This window comes from Colobus angolensis, unplaced genomic scaffold (genome assembly GCF_000951035.1).
Source record: "Colobus angolensis palliatus isolate OR3802 unplaced genomic scaffold, Cang.pa_1.0 Scaffold188, whole genome shotgun sequence".
Classification (NCBI taxonomy): Eukaryota; Metazoa; Chordata; class Mammalia; order Primates; family Cercopithecidae; genus Colobus; species Colobus angolensis.
The window spans coordinates 5,643,185-5,658,692 of NW_012115021.1; the positions used below are offsets into that span (position 1 = coordinate 5,643,185).

Sequence of the window (15,508 nt, forward strand, 5' to 3'; positions counted from 1 at the left end):
CGTTTAGAGCCTATACTCTAGAATCAGAGTACACAGAGCCATGTTCTGATTCCATCATTTGTTAGCTGAGTGAGATATAGCAATTTACTTAAACTTAGTTTCATAATTCATAAAATGGTGATAAAATATTTGCCTATAGGTTTCTTGTCATGCTCAAATGAGATATTATAACGCAAAGCACTTTGAATAGTTACTTATAATTGTTTTTTTCCTATTCTACAATAATACACACAACTTTGGAATAAGGAAAAGCAATGGACATTTTTTTAAAGGCTTGATTATTGCAATGTCACCTGAACCTGGAAGACTTGTTTTTCTGGGTGAAGAAATATTTTCTCTGTGTCAAAGTTTCACAATCATCGTCAAGTAGGCCCTTGAACCCTGCCATTTAAAGTGCTCCTCTCTTTGATCTGTGGCACTCATACATACACTCTAGTAACGAGGACACTGAGCTCGCTTCTGAAATTTAACAAGATAACCACTAAAATCTCTTTGAATTCTATATTGTTGTGATCCCATGGCTACAGAGGATCAGGAGTTGACATAGACACTCTTTGGATTTCACACCGTATGGAGGCTTTCTTACTTCCACGTGACCTTGACTGAGTTTTGAATAGGTAAGTGAAAGAGAAGGAGGCACTCAAAGAAGTCAGCCATAGAACCAGTGTGAGAAACAGGAAATGGGCTTTTTTAAGTTTTGCAAAGGCAGATCAGGAGAGTTGACCTGCGGAGTGGAGAATAGTCATAATTTTAAAAAATGGCCATGGAAATTAAAACTGATCAGAAATATGAATTCCATAAAGACAAGGGCAAAGTCTTGTATTTGGAAGGGAAAATATTACCCAAGTAGAGAGTCTGTGAATATGATCTTGAAATAAAAATAAATGAGAGATAACTGGCTATTAATGAAATTGTCTGAAAACCATACAAACACCAACATTATCTTCGTGATCCCTAATTCTAGACCTCTTTGGTCACTGTAAAATTATAACATTTCCCATGTACCTTTAACAGCTTTCTAGGAAAACATTAACCAAAAGTACCGGTTTTGATTTGGTCATAAAGTGACAGGAGAGGTAAGGTTCTCTAGGATTAAAGAATAACGTTTTCTTATTTGATTTACTTTAAAAAATTATTCTGAAATCTGTTACATATCTGTCCTCTCCAGGATGAACTTTATATTGGTTCAGCAGATTGTTTACTGTGCTCTTCTTTTTCTTTTTTTGGTCTTTCCTGCTCAGTGCCCAACCCAAGTTCAAAGGCTGATAAGAGAGAAAATCTCATGAGGAGGTTTTAGCCTAGGGAAAGTCATTCAGTGGATGTGATCTTGGCTCTCAGGGGACGATGTCAGGCTCTTCCTGGCTCCTTCTCAGCCTTGTTGCTGTAACTGCTGCTCAGTCCACCATTGAGGAGCAGGCCAAGACATTTTTGGACAAGTTTAACCATGAAGCCGAAGACCTGTTCTATCAAAGTTCACTTGCTTCTTGGAATTATAACACCAATATTACTGAAGAGAATGCCCAAAACATGGTGAGTTCTCATGGCTCTATTGGGCTATTTGTTGCCTCTTAAAAATTAGATTACTGCCCATGAAACTGAAAAGGGACGTCAAAGAAATGCTCTGAGTTGTGAGATTGCATGTTTGCCTCCATATCCCTGATTTTGGAGTCCCAGATAACTAAACTTAATTCATCCTGGGGTTCATTCAGAAAATTGTTACAAAATAATTCACTGGTCTCAATCCAGATGCTTGGAAACAAGTGAATATTCTTTATAAAATTACCGCCATAATTCTCATCACAGTCAGGATTTCAAAGCATTTCATGGAAATTCCATAAGTTATTGAGTTAATAATTTTCTTTAGTCTACAATATCAATAGGAATATCTAAAGATTCTCTATAAATGATATATTAACTGAAAAATGCAACTGGAGGCTTAGTGAAAGAACTAACCAGTAATTAAGCTAATCAGGGCTTGGGTGAGGCTGGACTTGGGAATTCCTTTTCTCTTTGTCACGGACCTCCAAGGGACTCCCAAAGGTCACAGAATCCAGGCAGAGCCCTCCAAAACAAAAACAAAACGAACAACAAAAAAACCATGATTAAACCAGTTCTGACAAATATCAGAATGCTCTGGGAAAGTCAGATGCTTTGTTAAACAAGTGCAAGGACTTAGGAATTTCTTCTCTCACAGATCCCAAAACAGTATCCTTACATATTTAAGTGCTGAGAAATCAAACAACTTTATTTAAGAAAAGATTATATGTACTGACTCACTAAATTAAACACAGCATAGATTTATTTTAATGAGACTTTCTGATGATCAAGTTTATCTTCTTTGGGGTTAACAATAAATGAACTTCTTAGAGTAAATAACTTGCTCTGTAATCCCCAGTTTTGAATATTTGCTGATGAATAACCCACTCTTAACTGAAAATAAGTAAAATATTTGAAATTACTGGCTGGTTGCGGTGGCTTACACTTGTAATCCCAGCACTTTGAGAGACCGAGGTGGGTGAATCATTTGAGCTTGGGAGTTCGAGACCAGCCTGGGAAACATAGCAAAACCCTGTCTCTACAAAAAATGCAAAAATTAGTTGGATGTGGTGGCACATGCGTATACTCCCAGCTACTCGGGAGGCTGAGGCAGGAGGATCACTTGAGTCCATGAGGCAGAGGTTGTACTGAGCTGAAATCTTGACACTGCCTGGGAGACAGAGTGAGGCCCTATCAGAAAAAAAAAGAGAGAGAGAGAGAGAGAAAGAAATTACCATTAATATTTCTAAGGCCACTTAGTGCTTCAAATCTTGGTATTTGTGATATACTTTTTACCTCAAAGAAGGTTTGCAAAATCTGAAAAAATTTCTTCCATAAAATAAATATTTATAATATGCCATAAAGTACATTTTTGGCAGCTCAATATACAGACAAGTATTTGGAAAACGATTCAAACTATAACCAAAGCAGAATTTTGCCACCCAAAATATTGTTTCTAGTGGTAAACAATAACTGCTTAAGCCACTGAGGTTTGTTATTTGTTATTTAGTGTTACATAACAGAAGGTTATTTGTTATGTACTAAATAACAAACACAGTTGCTTGTTATGTAGTATTACATAACAAAAAACAAACAAAGTTGTTATGTAGTATTAGTGTAGCAATAAATAACTGATACGGGAATGGAAATTTGGGCTGCATGACATGTGTATGTTCATATCCTATCAGAGTGACATGATTGAGGATAATCTACCATTCCCATATTGTCCTATGGTGTAACTTTCAGATGTCAGAATATCCTTGTCAGCTTATGGATTTGACCTAATGTGGTGATCCTTATGTCAAGCTCTGAGAATATACCTCAAAATAATAGAAGGCATCAAAACTTGATCAGTATAGTGTCATAAAGCTGCTGATGTAGAAGTATGGAGAGGTCTATCAGGTAGAGATACGGGAAAAAAAAAAGGCTTGGTTAAAACAGGTTTCCAAAGCTCTGTCCTTTTCTCTGCCATTGTGGTATGTGTGGTTGACTCCATTTCTCATGTTTTCTTACAAGACTTTCAGGATCAAGCAATTCCTGGCCAAAAAACAAAAACAAGGATACGTTGTAGCTATTTCTTGGTGAGTTATCAGAAGCCATGAAGAGAGAGCATGAAGCCCATACTTTTTTTGTTTTTTTTTTGAAGGGTCTCGCTCCGTTGTCCAGGCTGGAATGGAGTGGCATGATCATGATTCATTGCAGCTTGACCTCCTGGGCTCAAATAATCCTCCCACCTCATTTAATTTTTTTTTTTTTTTTTTTTTTTTTTTTTTGAGAAGAGACCTCACTTTGTCTCCCAGTCTGGTCTTGAACTCCTGGGCTCAAGTGATCCTCTTGCCTCAGCCTCCCAAAGTGCTGGGATGACAGGCATGAGCCACTGCACTTAGCCTACCACACTTACTCTTTGCGTGGTCTCCAGAGCTTCTTCAGCCCCCTGCTGCCAGGGCCCCTAGGGTCTTGGGCATGCCCCATTTCTGAACCTATTCCTGTCTCCAGGGATAGAGTCACAGTGAACTCAGCAGGATGATTCTAAACTGCTATTCTGTATATACCCAAGGAAATTTCATCCCTGTCTTTAATGAGTCTGTCCCATGCCCCTTAATACACATGAACACCTACCCACAGGTACAAGTGGGGGAAGATCACTGTGCAGCACATAAAATAAAATTCAGGGGTGAGCACTTTTTTTCCCATGAGATAAAATTAGAAAAAATAAAAATGTTCATACAGATGAAAAATTGTAAATGTTAAAATATTAAACCTCCCATCTAAAATAAAGAAAAAATAATTTCTTAAATCCCAAGCTTGAGTTATGGAATTCACATTCTTATAATTTACATTACCTATTTTGTTAAATGAAATGCGTTTTTTTTTTTTTTAATATGCAAGTACCTGGGCATATTTAGAAAGTAACCAAGGCAGTTTTTGTCTTTGAACCTAATGTGGTTTTGACAGCTCTATCTGGAAATTGAGCCAGCATATGGGAGCCAAAGGTGAAGGTTTTCCTGGGAGATTTTTGGGCTCGAAGGTACTGGATAGATGCTAAAGATTCCATTCAGGTTTTCATTTTCTGTCTTCATGGAACTCTCACACCTACAGGGGAAGAAATGGTTTAGAGGTTACCAAAAGTATATAGCCTGGTTTAGGCGATAGTGAGCTATAGAAAAAGAGAAAATAAGTTGTCAATACTTTAAATCTCAAACAACTTCTTACAAAAGGATTTTAATAGTTTAAATACAATTATCACAGTTGGGTAAAGACCACCAGACCTATGGCCTAAGAAATCATGTATTTAATTTGTGCATATAGTTAGGGCCAAAAAGAGCAGAGTATCTTTTTGAATGTTTTAAAATATAATTTAGGATTTTACACCTCCAGTCCTTGAAATTACAAAGGATCTCTTTCAAGTTGGGAAAATGCTATCCATTGCAGTTATAGATGGGGTTTAGAGAGTGTTTTAATTTCTTGTGATTATCTCAAACAGTGTGTGCCTTACTCCCGAAACTCCCTTGTATGGCTACAGAAATTGTTGCAGTTTTAGTTGCTTCTCTCCTGCTTTTGCCCAGAGGTAGTATGGAATGTCACCAATTTTATCTGTAATGGTTTCTTTCAAGCCTGGGGCTATGTAAACTGCTATATATGTTTCATTCCATTCATCATTCAGCCTACATATAGCTATCAACAGCTAAATTATCTGATAGATATGCATGAACTGACTCTTTGCATAACTGCTAAGCTGTCTGTTTTATTTAGGCTTGGGAGCTGTAGGGTAAGGATATGGAATAAATTGTAAATAATATTAAAAGAATAGCTTGGCAAGGAATAATACATCCTCAGGGGCCAAAATGCAAGGCAACACAAAGTGATTTTTTTGGTGTTATAATTATAACACATGTAGGATGGTAGTGATAAATAAAATATAATTGGATAGCCTCAAAATTCCCACATGTTGTATGATAAACAATGTTCTAAGACTGAGGCCTTTGGGAGGTTGTGAGTTATTTCCTGTAGATAGAGAGTAAAATTATTCCTATAATTTGGTATGAAAGTTTTACCAGAAATTTTGCTTCACAGTAAATCATCTGGATTGGGTGAAGCCAGGTAGGGATTGAGAAGTGAGTCAGGTGGGTTGGAAATGTGTCCTGGCATCATCACCTGCTTGATGATTTCTTTTGCTGGTAGAAAATCACCATGGCTACCAATGGCCATTTTCTGGGAAGCCTTTTTTGGGAATCTTAACTTAAGATCAAAATCCCTGGGCTAAGTTATGGCAGCTAGGAAGTTACTGTGAACTGGTTCTCATTTCTTATGGCTTCCATTGTTATTAGGGGTCTGTATTCTCATTAAGTCCACTCTGAGCTCTACTGGATTCTCCTTTTAGAGCACTCATCTTTGAATCCTTGGCCAACTCACCTACGTCACAGCACTAAGGCTACAAATTCCAGGGCCCCACAATGTGGATTATCTGTGAGAATTCACTTCCAGTTCTGGGGACAGGACCCTTGGGAAAACCAGGCAATAGGCCAGAGAGAGAGAGAGAGTAGTCAAAAGTGGCCTGGTCACTCTTAACCTAAACCTTGACCTTCAGCGGAGTAGAGGACTAAATCACTCAGGAAATATTAAATGTTTCACCAGATATTCTTTGGACTATATCTTCTATTCTGTCTGTTCAAGCAATGCCATTCTGACTTCAATTTTCTTTCATGTCATTTCAGAATAATGCTGGGGACAAATGGTCTGCCTTTTTAAAAGAACAGTCCATACGTGCCCAAATGTATCCACTACAAGAAATTCAGAATCTCACAGTCAAGCTTCAGTTGCAGGCTCTTCAGCAAAATGGGTCTTCAGTGCTGTCAGAAGACAAGAGCAAACAGGTACGTTTGTGAACATTTTAGCATTGATCCCAAGAGTTGAAATATTTGGGAAATATTAAACATTAATATCACCCACAGCAGCTTCCTTTATTTGAAAAGATAGTAATGCTGCTGTTAGAAAAAGTTCTCTGTATGCCTAGGTAAGGTGACCATACAATTTATTATTCAAACTGGAATCTTTTTGAGAGTGAAAGACACTGGTAATAATTATATTCAAACACAGAGTTAAACTGAGATTGTCCCTGGCACTGTGGTGTGTGTGGACACCCCCTAGTGTTAGGTCACCTTCCTGAAGGATCAGGCAGCCTGAAGAATACAGTTAGTTTGTGTCAGTGGTTCTCAACTGGGGATGCTTTAGCCCTCCGGGGAATTTTGACAATGTCTGGAGATGTTTTTGGTTGCCACAGATGTGGGATACTATTGATATCTAGTGGGTAGGGATGCTGCGGAACAGTTCACAGCATGGGGTGTGGCCCCCAACAACAAAGCATGGGGTGGCCCCCAACAACAAAGAATGATCTTGTCCACAATGTCACAATGCATGGGGTGGCCCCCAACAACAAAGAATGATCTTGTCCACAATGTCAACAGCAAACTTTTTTTCTGTAAAGGAACAGATAAGAGTAAATATTTTCGGTTTTGTGTATTTAGGTATTGTCTGTGTTACAACTAGTCAACTGTGCTGTTGTATCAGGAAATCAGCTGTAGCTAATATGTAAATGAACAAGTATGGCTGTGTTCAAATAAAACTTTACAAAAACAAGCAGCAGACAGGATTTGGTCTGTAGAACATAGTTTGCAGACCTCTGATATAGCCTATTGAAATATTTTTAATCTAAAATATTTAGCTATTTAAAAAGAAAGTCTTCTTTCTCAGTTGCTTGTCCTCTGGAACTTTGTATGTTCTAATCTGTGTATATAAAAATAAAAGTGTATCAAAAAGGCAAAGATAAAACCATGTGAAATGTATCTTTGTACAAGTTAACATTTATTTTTCTGCATTCTTTTGCTCCAATTATCCAACTAATTATCAATCCACTCTACCTTATCCATTCTGTTTCTCCATTTTTCCCCCCACAAGGACACTGTGAGAAACCTTGCCTATTCACATATAGACAGCCTGGTCTAGCCTAGGTGGAACCTGGAAATTTTATTTTTTAAAAAATCCGCAGATAATTCTAATGTGCAGTCAGTACCAAAAACCACTGAAATTCATGTAAGAGCTTAAAGTGTTTGGGAAGAGGAGGGACTCAAGGGTGCTTAGATTCGATGGAGAGGAAGCAGTAGAGATTGAAGAAGAGGTAGAGAGAGACCATGAGGGGTTTTGTGCCTTGGTAAGGAATTTAGGTTTATTCCTTTGGACTATGGGATCATGTGAAAGTTTTAAGCAGAAGATCTATTTCATGTTTTAGGATGACTCTCAAGGCAGAACCAAAGAGAAACAGGAGACGGAGAAACAGATCCTTTAATCCAGTGCTTCTTAAATCAATCTGAGAGAGAGAACCATTTCCTTTCTTCCTTCCTTCCTTCCTTCTTTCCTTCCTTCCTTCTCTTCCTCCTTCCCTCTTTCTCTCCTCCCTCCCGTCTTTCCTTTCTCCCTCCTTTATTCCTTTATTTCCAATACATTGCAGATCAATACTTGCTTAAGTTCACTGATTACAAGCTTAGATGTCATGGAAATATCAAATTGTTTTCCAAAGTTTATAAACTTTTATTCTCTTAATTCCTGTACTTATCACAGAATGGAAACAAACTATTTGCTCATGTGCACTGGTCCACAGATTACACCTGGAGTATCACTGCTTCACTCTGTCACCTTCACTTTACCTACAGGGTAAAGTTTAACAACTTTAGTATGGCGTAGATGGTCCCTCATGATCTGGCCCCTGCTTATCTCTCCATTCTCATGTCTTTCATTTCCCTTAATGAACACTGTCACTCCAGTTTCATTCAACATCTCACTGTCCCCTGGGAATGCCTTGTCTTTTCCAACCTCCTTTAAGACTCCTTTCCTTTTAGACTCTTCCCTCTACCTCCCTTCTCTACATGACCAATGCCTACTTCTTCTCCAAGACACAGCTCTTATCTTCCCTTCTCTTTGGACCCATTCTTGAATCTCCAGGTTATTAGTTATTAATTTCTCCCTGCTTCTATACTACTGCATCACTTTTTGGTGACAGTTATAGCACTTGTCATTCTGTTATGTATTAATAGTTACTGATTTCATGGCTGCCTCACTGTCCTATGACTTTACGGTCTTTGACTTGTTCATTTCAGAACTGTCAGAGTGTAGGACATATTACAGGTTCAATAAATGCTGAACGAAACAAAAAATGCACTTCTCTGTGTTAATTCTTTGGGTTTTGGTAGATCTGGTTATTTCAATTACTCCGTATATATTTATTATGTGCTTATAGCACTTTGTGCTAGTTGACAGCGAGAAAACTTAACTGGGCTATTCCTTCTCTACATGGCAAAGAAGTAAATTGCTGTATTTTGAGGTAAATACATGGCAGAAAGATACATGGCAAAGAAGTAAATTGCTGTATTTTGAGGAATCAAAAAATCATGTGGCCAAAAGGGTATGTTTATATTAGCATTCTCTTCAGCAAAATTTCCATTGTTAACATTGTTTATTATCTTAAATTTGCAGTTGAACACAATTCTAAATACAATGAGCACCATCTACAGTACTGGAAAAGTTTGCAACCCAAATAATCCCCAGGAATGCTTATTACTTGATCCAGGTAGGCTACTAATTTTGAATAGTGATTATGAAATTTACTTTTCTCCCAAGTTTTAAAAATGATTGCAAATATGTGTGTTTCAACACATACATGGTCTTTTAACTTTCTTGTAAATTTTATCACATTTACTTAATTTAATCAAGTCAATAAGTAAGCTATTTCAGTGGTTTATTTTCTCTGCAGACATATTTTGGAACTATAAGGGCAAGGAAATGAATGAATCATGAGATTTTATTTAACCACTTTATGACCTGATGTCTGCCAACCTTACTTTTAATTCTTTAAAGTTCATGTAGTTGCTTACAAATAAAATTTTTACAAATGCATCTTTTCTTGTCTTTGTGTGCTTTGGGATAACAGGTTTGAATGAAATAATGGAAAAGAGTTTAGACTACAATGAGAGGCTCTGGGCTTGGGAAGGCTGGAGATCTGAGGTCGGCAAGCAGCTGAGGCCATTATATGAAGAGTATGTGGTCTTGAAAAATGAGATGGCAAGAGCAAATCGTAAGTTTGCTGATCTGTAGAGGTCCTGAAGCTCTCTGTGTGGCCGCGGGGCTATTTCTTCTGCATTACCAAGCCTGCCCTTTGATATCAGGGATACCCCTCAATTAACAATCATCTCCTGAACAATTCAGATGACCTGTTTTAAAAAGAAATTACTGGGGAAAAAGAAAAGGTGCACTGGCATTCTACAATTCAAGAAACTCAAGAATGAGACTCAACTACAAGGCCTAAAATAAATTATCCAGGAATTATGAATTATAAGTAATCTAGGAAGATCTCAGACCCCTAAAAGTTCCTGAGGGACTCTGGGGATTAAGGAGGGATCCCATTTCTCAGGATGAGAGACAGAGTCACTGTCTTTTGTCTAAAGCCCGCACAGTTCACTTTCAAAGGTCATTTGTGTGTCTACCTTAGGGCAATACCCCAGAAAGAAAAAAAAATCAGATTAGTTTAGGCTGGAAATGTATTATTTTCTACAGTTGTAATTATATCTCAAATTATGTGCTCATAAAAAATCTTAACATAGGAAGGAATTTCCATATCTCTTAACTTATTCTCTTCCCTGAATAGTGAGCTGAAGTCATGGAATCATTATTAACACTGTGCTTTGATGATTTACTGCCCGCTGAGGTTGAGTAAGGAAGAATTCTTTCCCCCATTTGTTGTTTTAAAATTTCCTTCACTGCCGCTTAAATTCAATATTCTTAAGCCTTAGGCAAGCTGGAGACAATAGCTTATCACCAATTTTTTTTTTTTTTTTTTTTTTTTTTTGAGGCGGAGTCTTGCTCTGTCGTCCAGGCTGGAGTGCTGTGGCGCGATCTCGGCTCACTGCAAGCTCCGCCTCCCGGGTTCACGCCATTCTCCTGCCTCAGCCTCCCGAGTATAGCTGGGACTACAGGCCCCTGCCACCACGACCGGCTAATTTTTTGTATTTTTAGTAGAGATGGGGTTTCACCGTGTTAGCCAGGATGGTCTCGATCTCCTGACCTCGTGATCCACCCACCTCGGCCTCCCAAAGTGCCGGGATTACAAGCGTGAGCCACCGCGCCCGGCCTGCTTATCACCATTTTTAAAACAATATCCTGCATGTCCTTTCATCCAAATATTTATTTCTCTCCTCATCTTCCTGGTCATTAATTGCTAATGTGAATGTAAAAATAAAAAGTATTAAATTATGTGTCCACACTTTATTAGCTAATATCCTAACACAAGCTTGTGTTTCCTGATGGTGAGATACTAAAGGAAGCACATAGAAACATGCTATTGATACATATAATTTGCAAACAAACACAGGTTCACTGTAGCAAAGTCTAAGATGAGTTTGGTCTGATCTAAAAATACAAGGCCATGAACAAAAGAAGAATTTAAAAACTTAGTCACATATTTTAAAGCTAAAGATACAAACTGATGTATCAAGAGAGTACACACCCAGGATTGAGAGACTAGGAGTGTGCTTCTTTCACTTACCAGCTGTGTGATCTTGGACAAGCGATTTAACCACTCTAAGCACAGGTTGTTGGTGGGAATATAAACTGGTGAAGCTGTTATGGAAAAATAGTATGAGAATTCCTAAATAAATTAAAAATAGAATTACCATATGATCCAGCAGTCCCTCTCCTGGGTATATACCTAAATTAGATGAAATTAACACTTCATAAGGATATCTACACCGCCATGTTCACTGCAGCATTAATCGCAATAGCCAAGATAGGGAAACAACCTAAGTGTTTGTCAAGGGGTGAATGAATAAAGAAACTGTGGTAGGTATATGAAATGGAATATTATTCAGCCTTAAAAAAGAGGAGATCCTGTCATTTGCCTCAACATGGATAGACCTGGAGGACATTATGCTAAGTGAAATAATCCAGACATAAAAAGGAAAATACGGCATCATCTCACTCAAACGTGGATTCTACAAAAAAATCAAATATACAGAGAGAGTAATAGTGATTACCAGGGGTGAGGTGGAGCGGGGTGGAATATGGGGAGAAGTGGGTTAAAGGATACAAAGTAGCAGACATGTAGGATGAACAAGTCTAAAGATCTAATGTATAACATAAGGACTATAGTTAATAATAATGTTTTGTATTCAGGATTTTTGCAAAATGAGTAGATTTTAGCTGCTCTTCCATGGGGGTACAATGCTCAACTATGTGTGATGATAGATATGTTGATTTTATTTACTATAGTAACCATTTTATTATATATATATATATCATAACATCATGGTGTACACCTTAAATATACGCAATAAAATTTATTTTAAAATAAACATAGGCTGTTACTCTGCATAGTGGGAGTTATAATAATGACAATATTGTATGGTTCTTGTGCTTATTAAATAAAATAATACATTTAAACTCCTGGCACAGAGCAAGTGCTTAAACAGAGATTACTTAATGTTATTATTCGTTTGCATCCCTTTGAGTTGATGTTTATCACAATAAAAATGTGATAAGCCTTTAAATTTCTTTTAACCTCCCAGCAAGGCTAATCTATGTATATTGTGCTCTCTCTCTTTCTTTCCCTTATGTTCTTCCCTTTCTCTTAAAAAAAAACAAAAAAAAACAAAAAAAAAAAACAGATTATAAGGACTATGGGGATTATTGGAGAGGAGACTATGAAGTAAACGGGGTAGATGGCTATGACTACAACCGCGACCAGTTGATTGAAGATGTGGAACATACCTTTGAAGAGGTAAGCAAGGAACTGTACACAGAAACAGCTGTGGGGCAGTGTATGGGAAAGAGGGACAGTGACTAAAGGCATTCTGGCTCATTCTTAACACATTGGTCAGCCATTCCCAGGCCTCATAAAGTTATGGAATATTAGAGTTTGAAAAGATTTTAGAGAATAATAGGACAGTCCTACAGCTGATCAGAATTGCTCTGCTTTCCTCCTTCTTTCAGTCACTGACCATTAATTACCAACAGAAAGACTATAGGAATGAAATATTATAAGAAGAAATGGTCCTTTAGCTTATAAGTAGGAATGATCTTCTTGAGTTACCCAGGGCTGGTACTGTCTTCCTGTGTTTGCAGAGGTATAGACTTTGCTTCCTTCCTCAGGACAATTGATACTATTACTTTGAGTAAGCTAGTCTTCGTAAGGAAGAGAGAGTTTTGTGAACAGAAATGTCCCATGGATGTTTTTCCTTCATTTTGGCCCCATGCCTCCCCTTTACCTGCATCTTCAAACTTCTAATGTGAGTTACCTTGTCACAGCCATAGTTTGGCAGAGCTATCAAAAATGGAAGTAAGATAAACAACTCCCCAAAAAGGAAATGGGGAGAAGACTTGAATAAGTATATCATCAAAGAAATGACACAAATGGCAAATAAGAAAATAAAAAGTTATTAGGGAAATGCAAATTAAAGCCATGATGAAAATCCCCTCCACATCCACCAGAATAGCTATGATTAAAAAGACGGACAATACCAAGTATTGGGGAAAATGTGAGGCGTTGGAGCCCTCTTACACTGTGGGAAGAACTGTAAAATGGGGCAGTGACTTTGGAAAACAGTTTGGCAATTTCTTAAAAAGTTAAGCACACACTTACCATGACTCTTAAGTTTCTATATGAAATAAATGAAAACATATATCCTTATCCATAGAAAGACATACACAAATGTTCATAGCAGCAATATTCATAATAGCCCCAAACTGGAAAACCCAGCTGTCCTTCAACTAGTGAACGGATAAACAGACTCTGATATGCTCAGAGTGGCCAGAGATAGGAGTGGAACTGACTACAGGAAACCTTTTGTGGTTATAGAAATGTTAAAAAGCTAGATAGTGGTGATAGTTTCCCAGTAGTTTTAATTTATTGAAACTCATGGAACTACACTCTTGAAAATGGGTGAATTTTATAATATGTAAATTATACCTCCAACTAAAACAAAGGAAGGAGGTAACAATCTTAAAAATGAATATATATTTTTCACATCTGCTTTTATTTTGGGACCTGTGTTCTCCCAAGTATGTTTATTGACTTATGCAATGGAGTTATCATCAATATCTAGGAAGAAGGAATACTTTTAAATTTTCCAGAAATTTGAGAGAAGAAGAATTATAATTTGGGGAAATTCTACTTGTTTAAAGAATCTTCTATTTCTAGTGTTGTTGAATGGAAATTAGAATTGGTTACTCTTGGTCTTAAACTTTCTTCCTGGGCTTTTCAGATTAAACCATTATATGAACATCTTCATGCCTATGTGAGGGCAAAGTTGATGAATGCCTACCCTTCCTATATTAGTCCAACTGGATGCCTCCCTGCTCATTTGCTTGGTAAGAAGCCCATGAATTCTTCATGTACTTGGCTCTTTGTTATTTCTAACAATAAAATTGCCTTTTTGAGTGAGCCTTAACATAAAACTTTTGAAAAATTCTGTAAGTGGTAACATTGTAGAAATCACATTTTGAAAGCATTTTCTTCAACCAAAAGTCTATTTTAAACAATTCTCTATTGTATTACTTTTTTATACATAAAGAGTTATTATTTTGGCTGCAATTCAAATGATAAAGGGGTTATTTAAGATAACTAGAGAAAGAATTACAGGCTCAAATGAGAGTGGAAATGGGGAAAATAATTTTTAGCATTTAAGTTGGTTGGCTAAGCTCTTAAGGTGGAATTTGAGATTTTAGTATCATATCGTCAGAGGAAAAAAGCTTGGTTGGCTGGGGGTGGTCGGGGTAACAGAAAGGTATAGCTTGGGCGAAAGCTTCCTAACTTCATTCTAGACCTCACCAATTACTTTTGCTGAAAAGTGCTTGGCTTGGAATTGCATGAGTGAAGAATAAAAGTGACCATCTTCTCCTCTCCCACCGCAGCAACTGAGGCCAAATAAAATATAAATATTTGAAAATTTCATGCCATGCATACATAGCATTTCTACTGTAGTCAAACTAAGTTGCAGGAAGCTCATCTTCACAGCCAAACCTTTTATCTGTCAGCAGGAGAGAATGCAGAGAAAGGACCTATGGAGACTTTTAACTCTAAAGTAATATGGAAATCCTTTCTACAAAGTCAATGGCAAGCATTATTTAGTAATTCAGTTTCTGCTTAAACCTATCTGGTGTGATGGGATAATTTCTTCATTCCAATGCAGACTAATTTACTGCTACCTGGAACCAATGTAACACAATTCTACCTTATGTGGAACTTAAGCAACACCCCTCTAATGCTTTCCATTCATTAGTCTTATTTCCATGCTATGAGGTTACCCAGAATGTCAATTCCTATTCTACAAGATGACCTTCCAGTTATTCATAAAGAACCATCATATAAGATACAGCATAGTACCTGGTGCAGTACATTTTAGTGACTATTATTGTTATTGTCATGTTTACACTGTTTTCTTTTGTCAAGTTAAATATCTTATACATTATCGACCATTCCTTAAAACCTCACTTTTCTATAATTGTTCTCATTTTGATGAACTGTACTTTGTCAATGTGCCTCCTCAATTATCATGCTCAGAGATGAACAGTTACTCCAGATGAGGAGTAACATACCAACATAAAGAAAGACATGGTACCATGACTACCTTTGTTCTAGACACTATACTTCTATTGATTTAGCTCAAGGTCCCATTTATGCTTTAGAAGCCAGGCCATACTGTTTGTTGGCTCATTTTTGGTCTTTTAGATGTGCACTGTGCTTTAGCCTGATGCCACATATATGTTTTTATGATGGTTAAGTTTTTCTTTAAAATTTAAGCATAGGACTTCACATGTACCACTACTAAATTTTATCTTTTAAAATATAAGTTTACAGAGTTTTTTTTTTTTTTTTTTTCAGATGGAGTCTCGCTCTGTCACCCAGGCTGGAGTGCAGTGGCTGATCTCA

At 37.2% G+C, this 15,508-nt stretch overlaps 1 protein-coding gene across 2 annotated transcripts in view; it reads left to right on the top strand.

The window, feature by feature from the left end:
- The first annotated feature begins 417 nt into the window (after positions 1 to 417).
- Positions 418 to 15,508, top strand: part of LOC105510462 (angiotensin-converting enzyme 2) — a 38,742-nt gene continuing 23,651 nt past the window's right edge. Inside the window, exons 1-7 of one of the 2 annotated variants that reach the window (XM_011940264.1) lie at positions 418 to 617; positions 1,242 to 1,530; positions 6,252 to 6,410; positions 9,064 to 9,157; positions 9,518 to 9,661; positions 12,246 to 12,358; positions 13,842 to 13,947. In XM_011940264.1, the coding sequence (XP_011795654.1) occupies positions 1,345 to 1,530; positions 6,252 to 6,410; positions 9,064 to 9,157; positions 9,518 to 9,661; positions 12,246 to 12,358; positions 13,842 to 13,947 (802 nt within the window). In that variant the 5' untranslated portion in view covers positions 418 to 617; positions 1,242 to 1,344. Of the gene's footprint in view, positions 618 to 1,209; positions 1,531 to 6,251; positions 6,411 to 9,063; positions 9,158 to 9,517; positions 9,662 to 12,245; positions 12,359 to 13,841; positions 13,948 to 15,508 lie in introns of those variants that run through there. The other variant, XM_011940265.1, reaches the window with a different exon arrangement.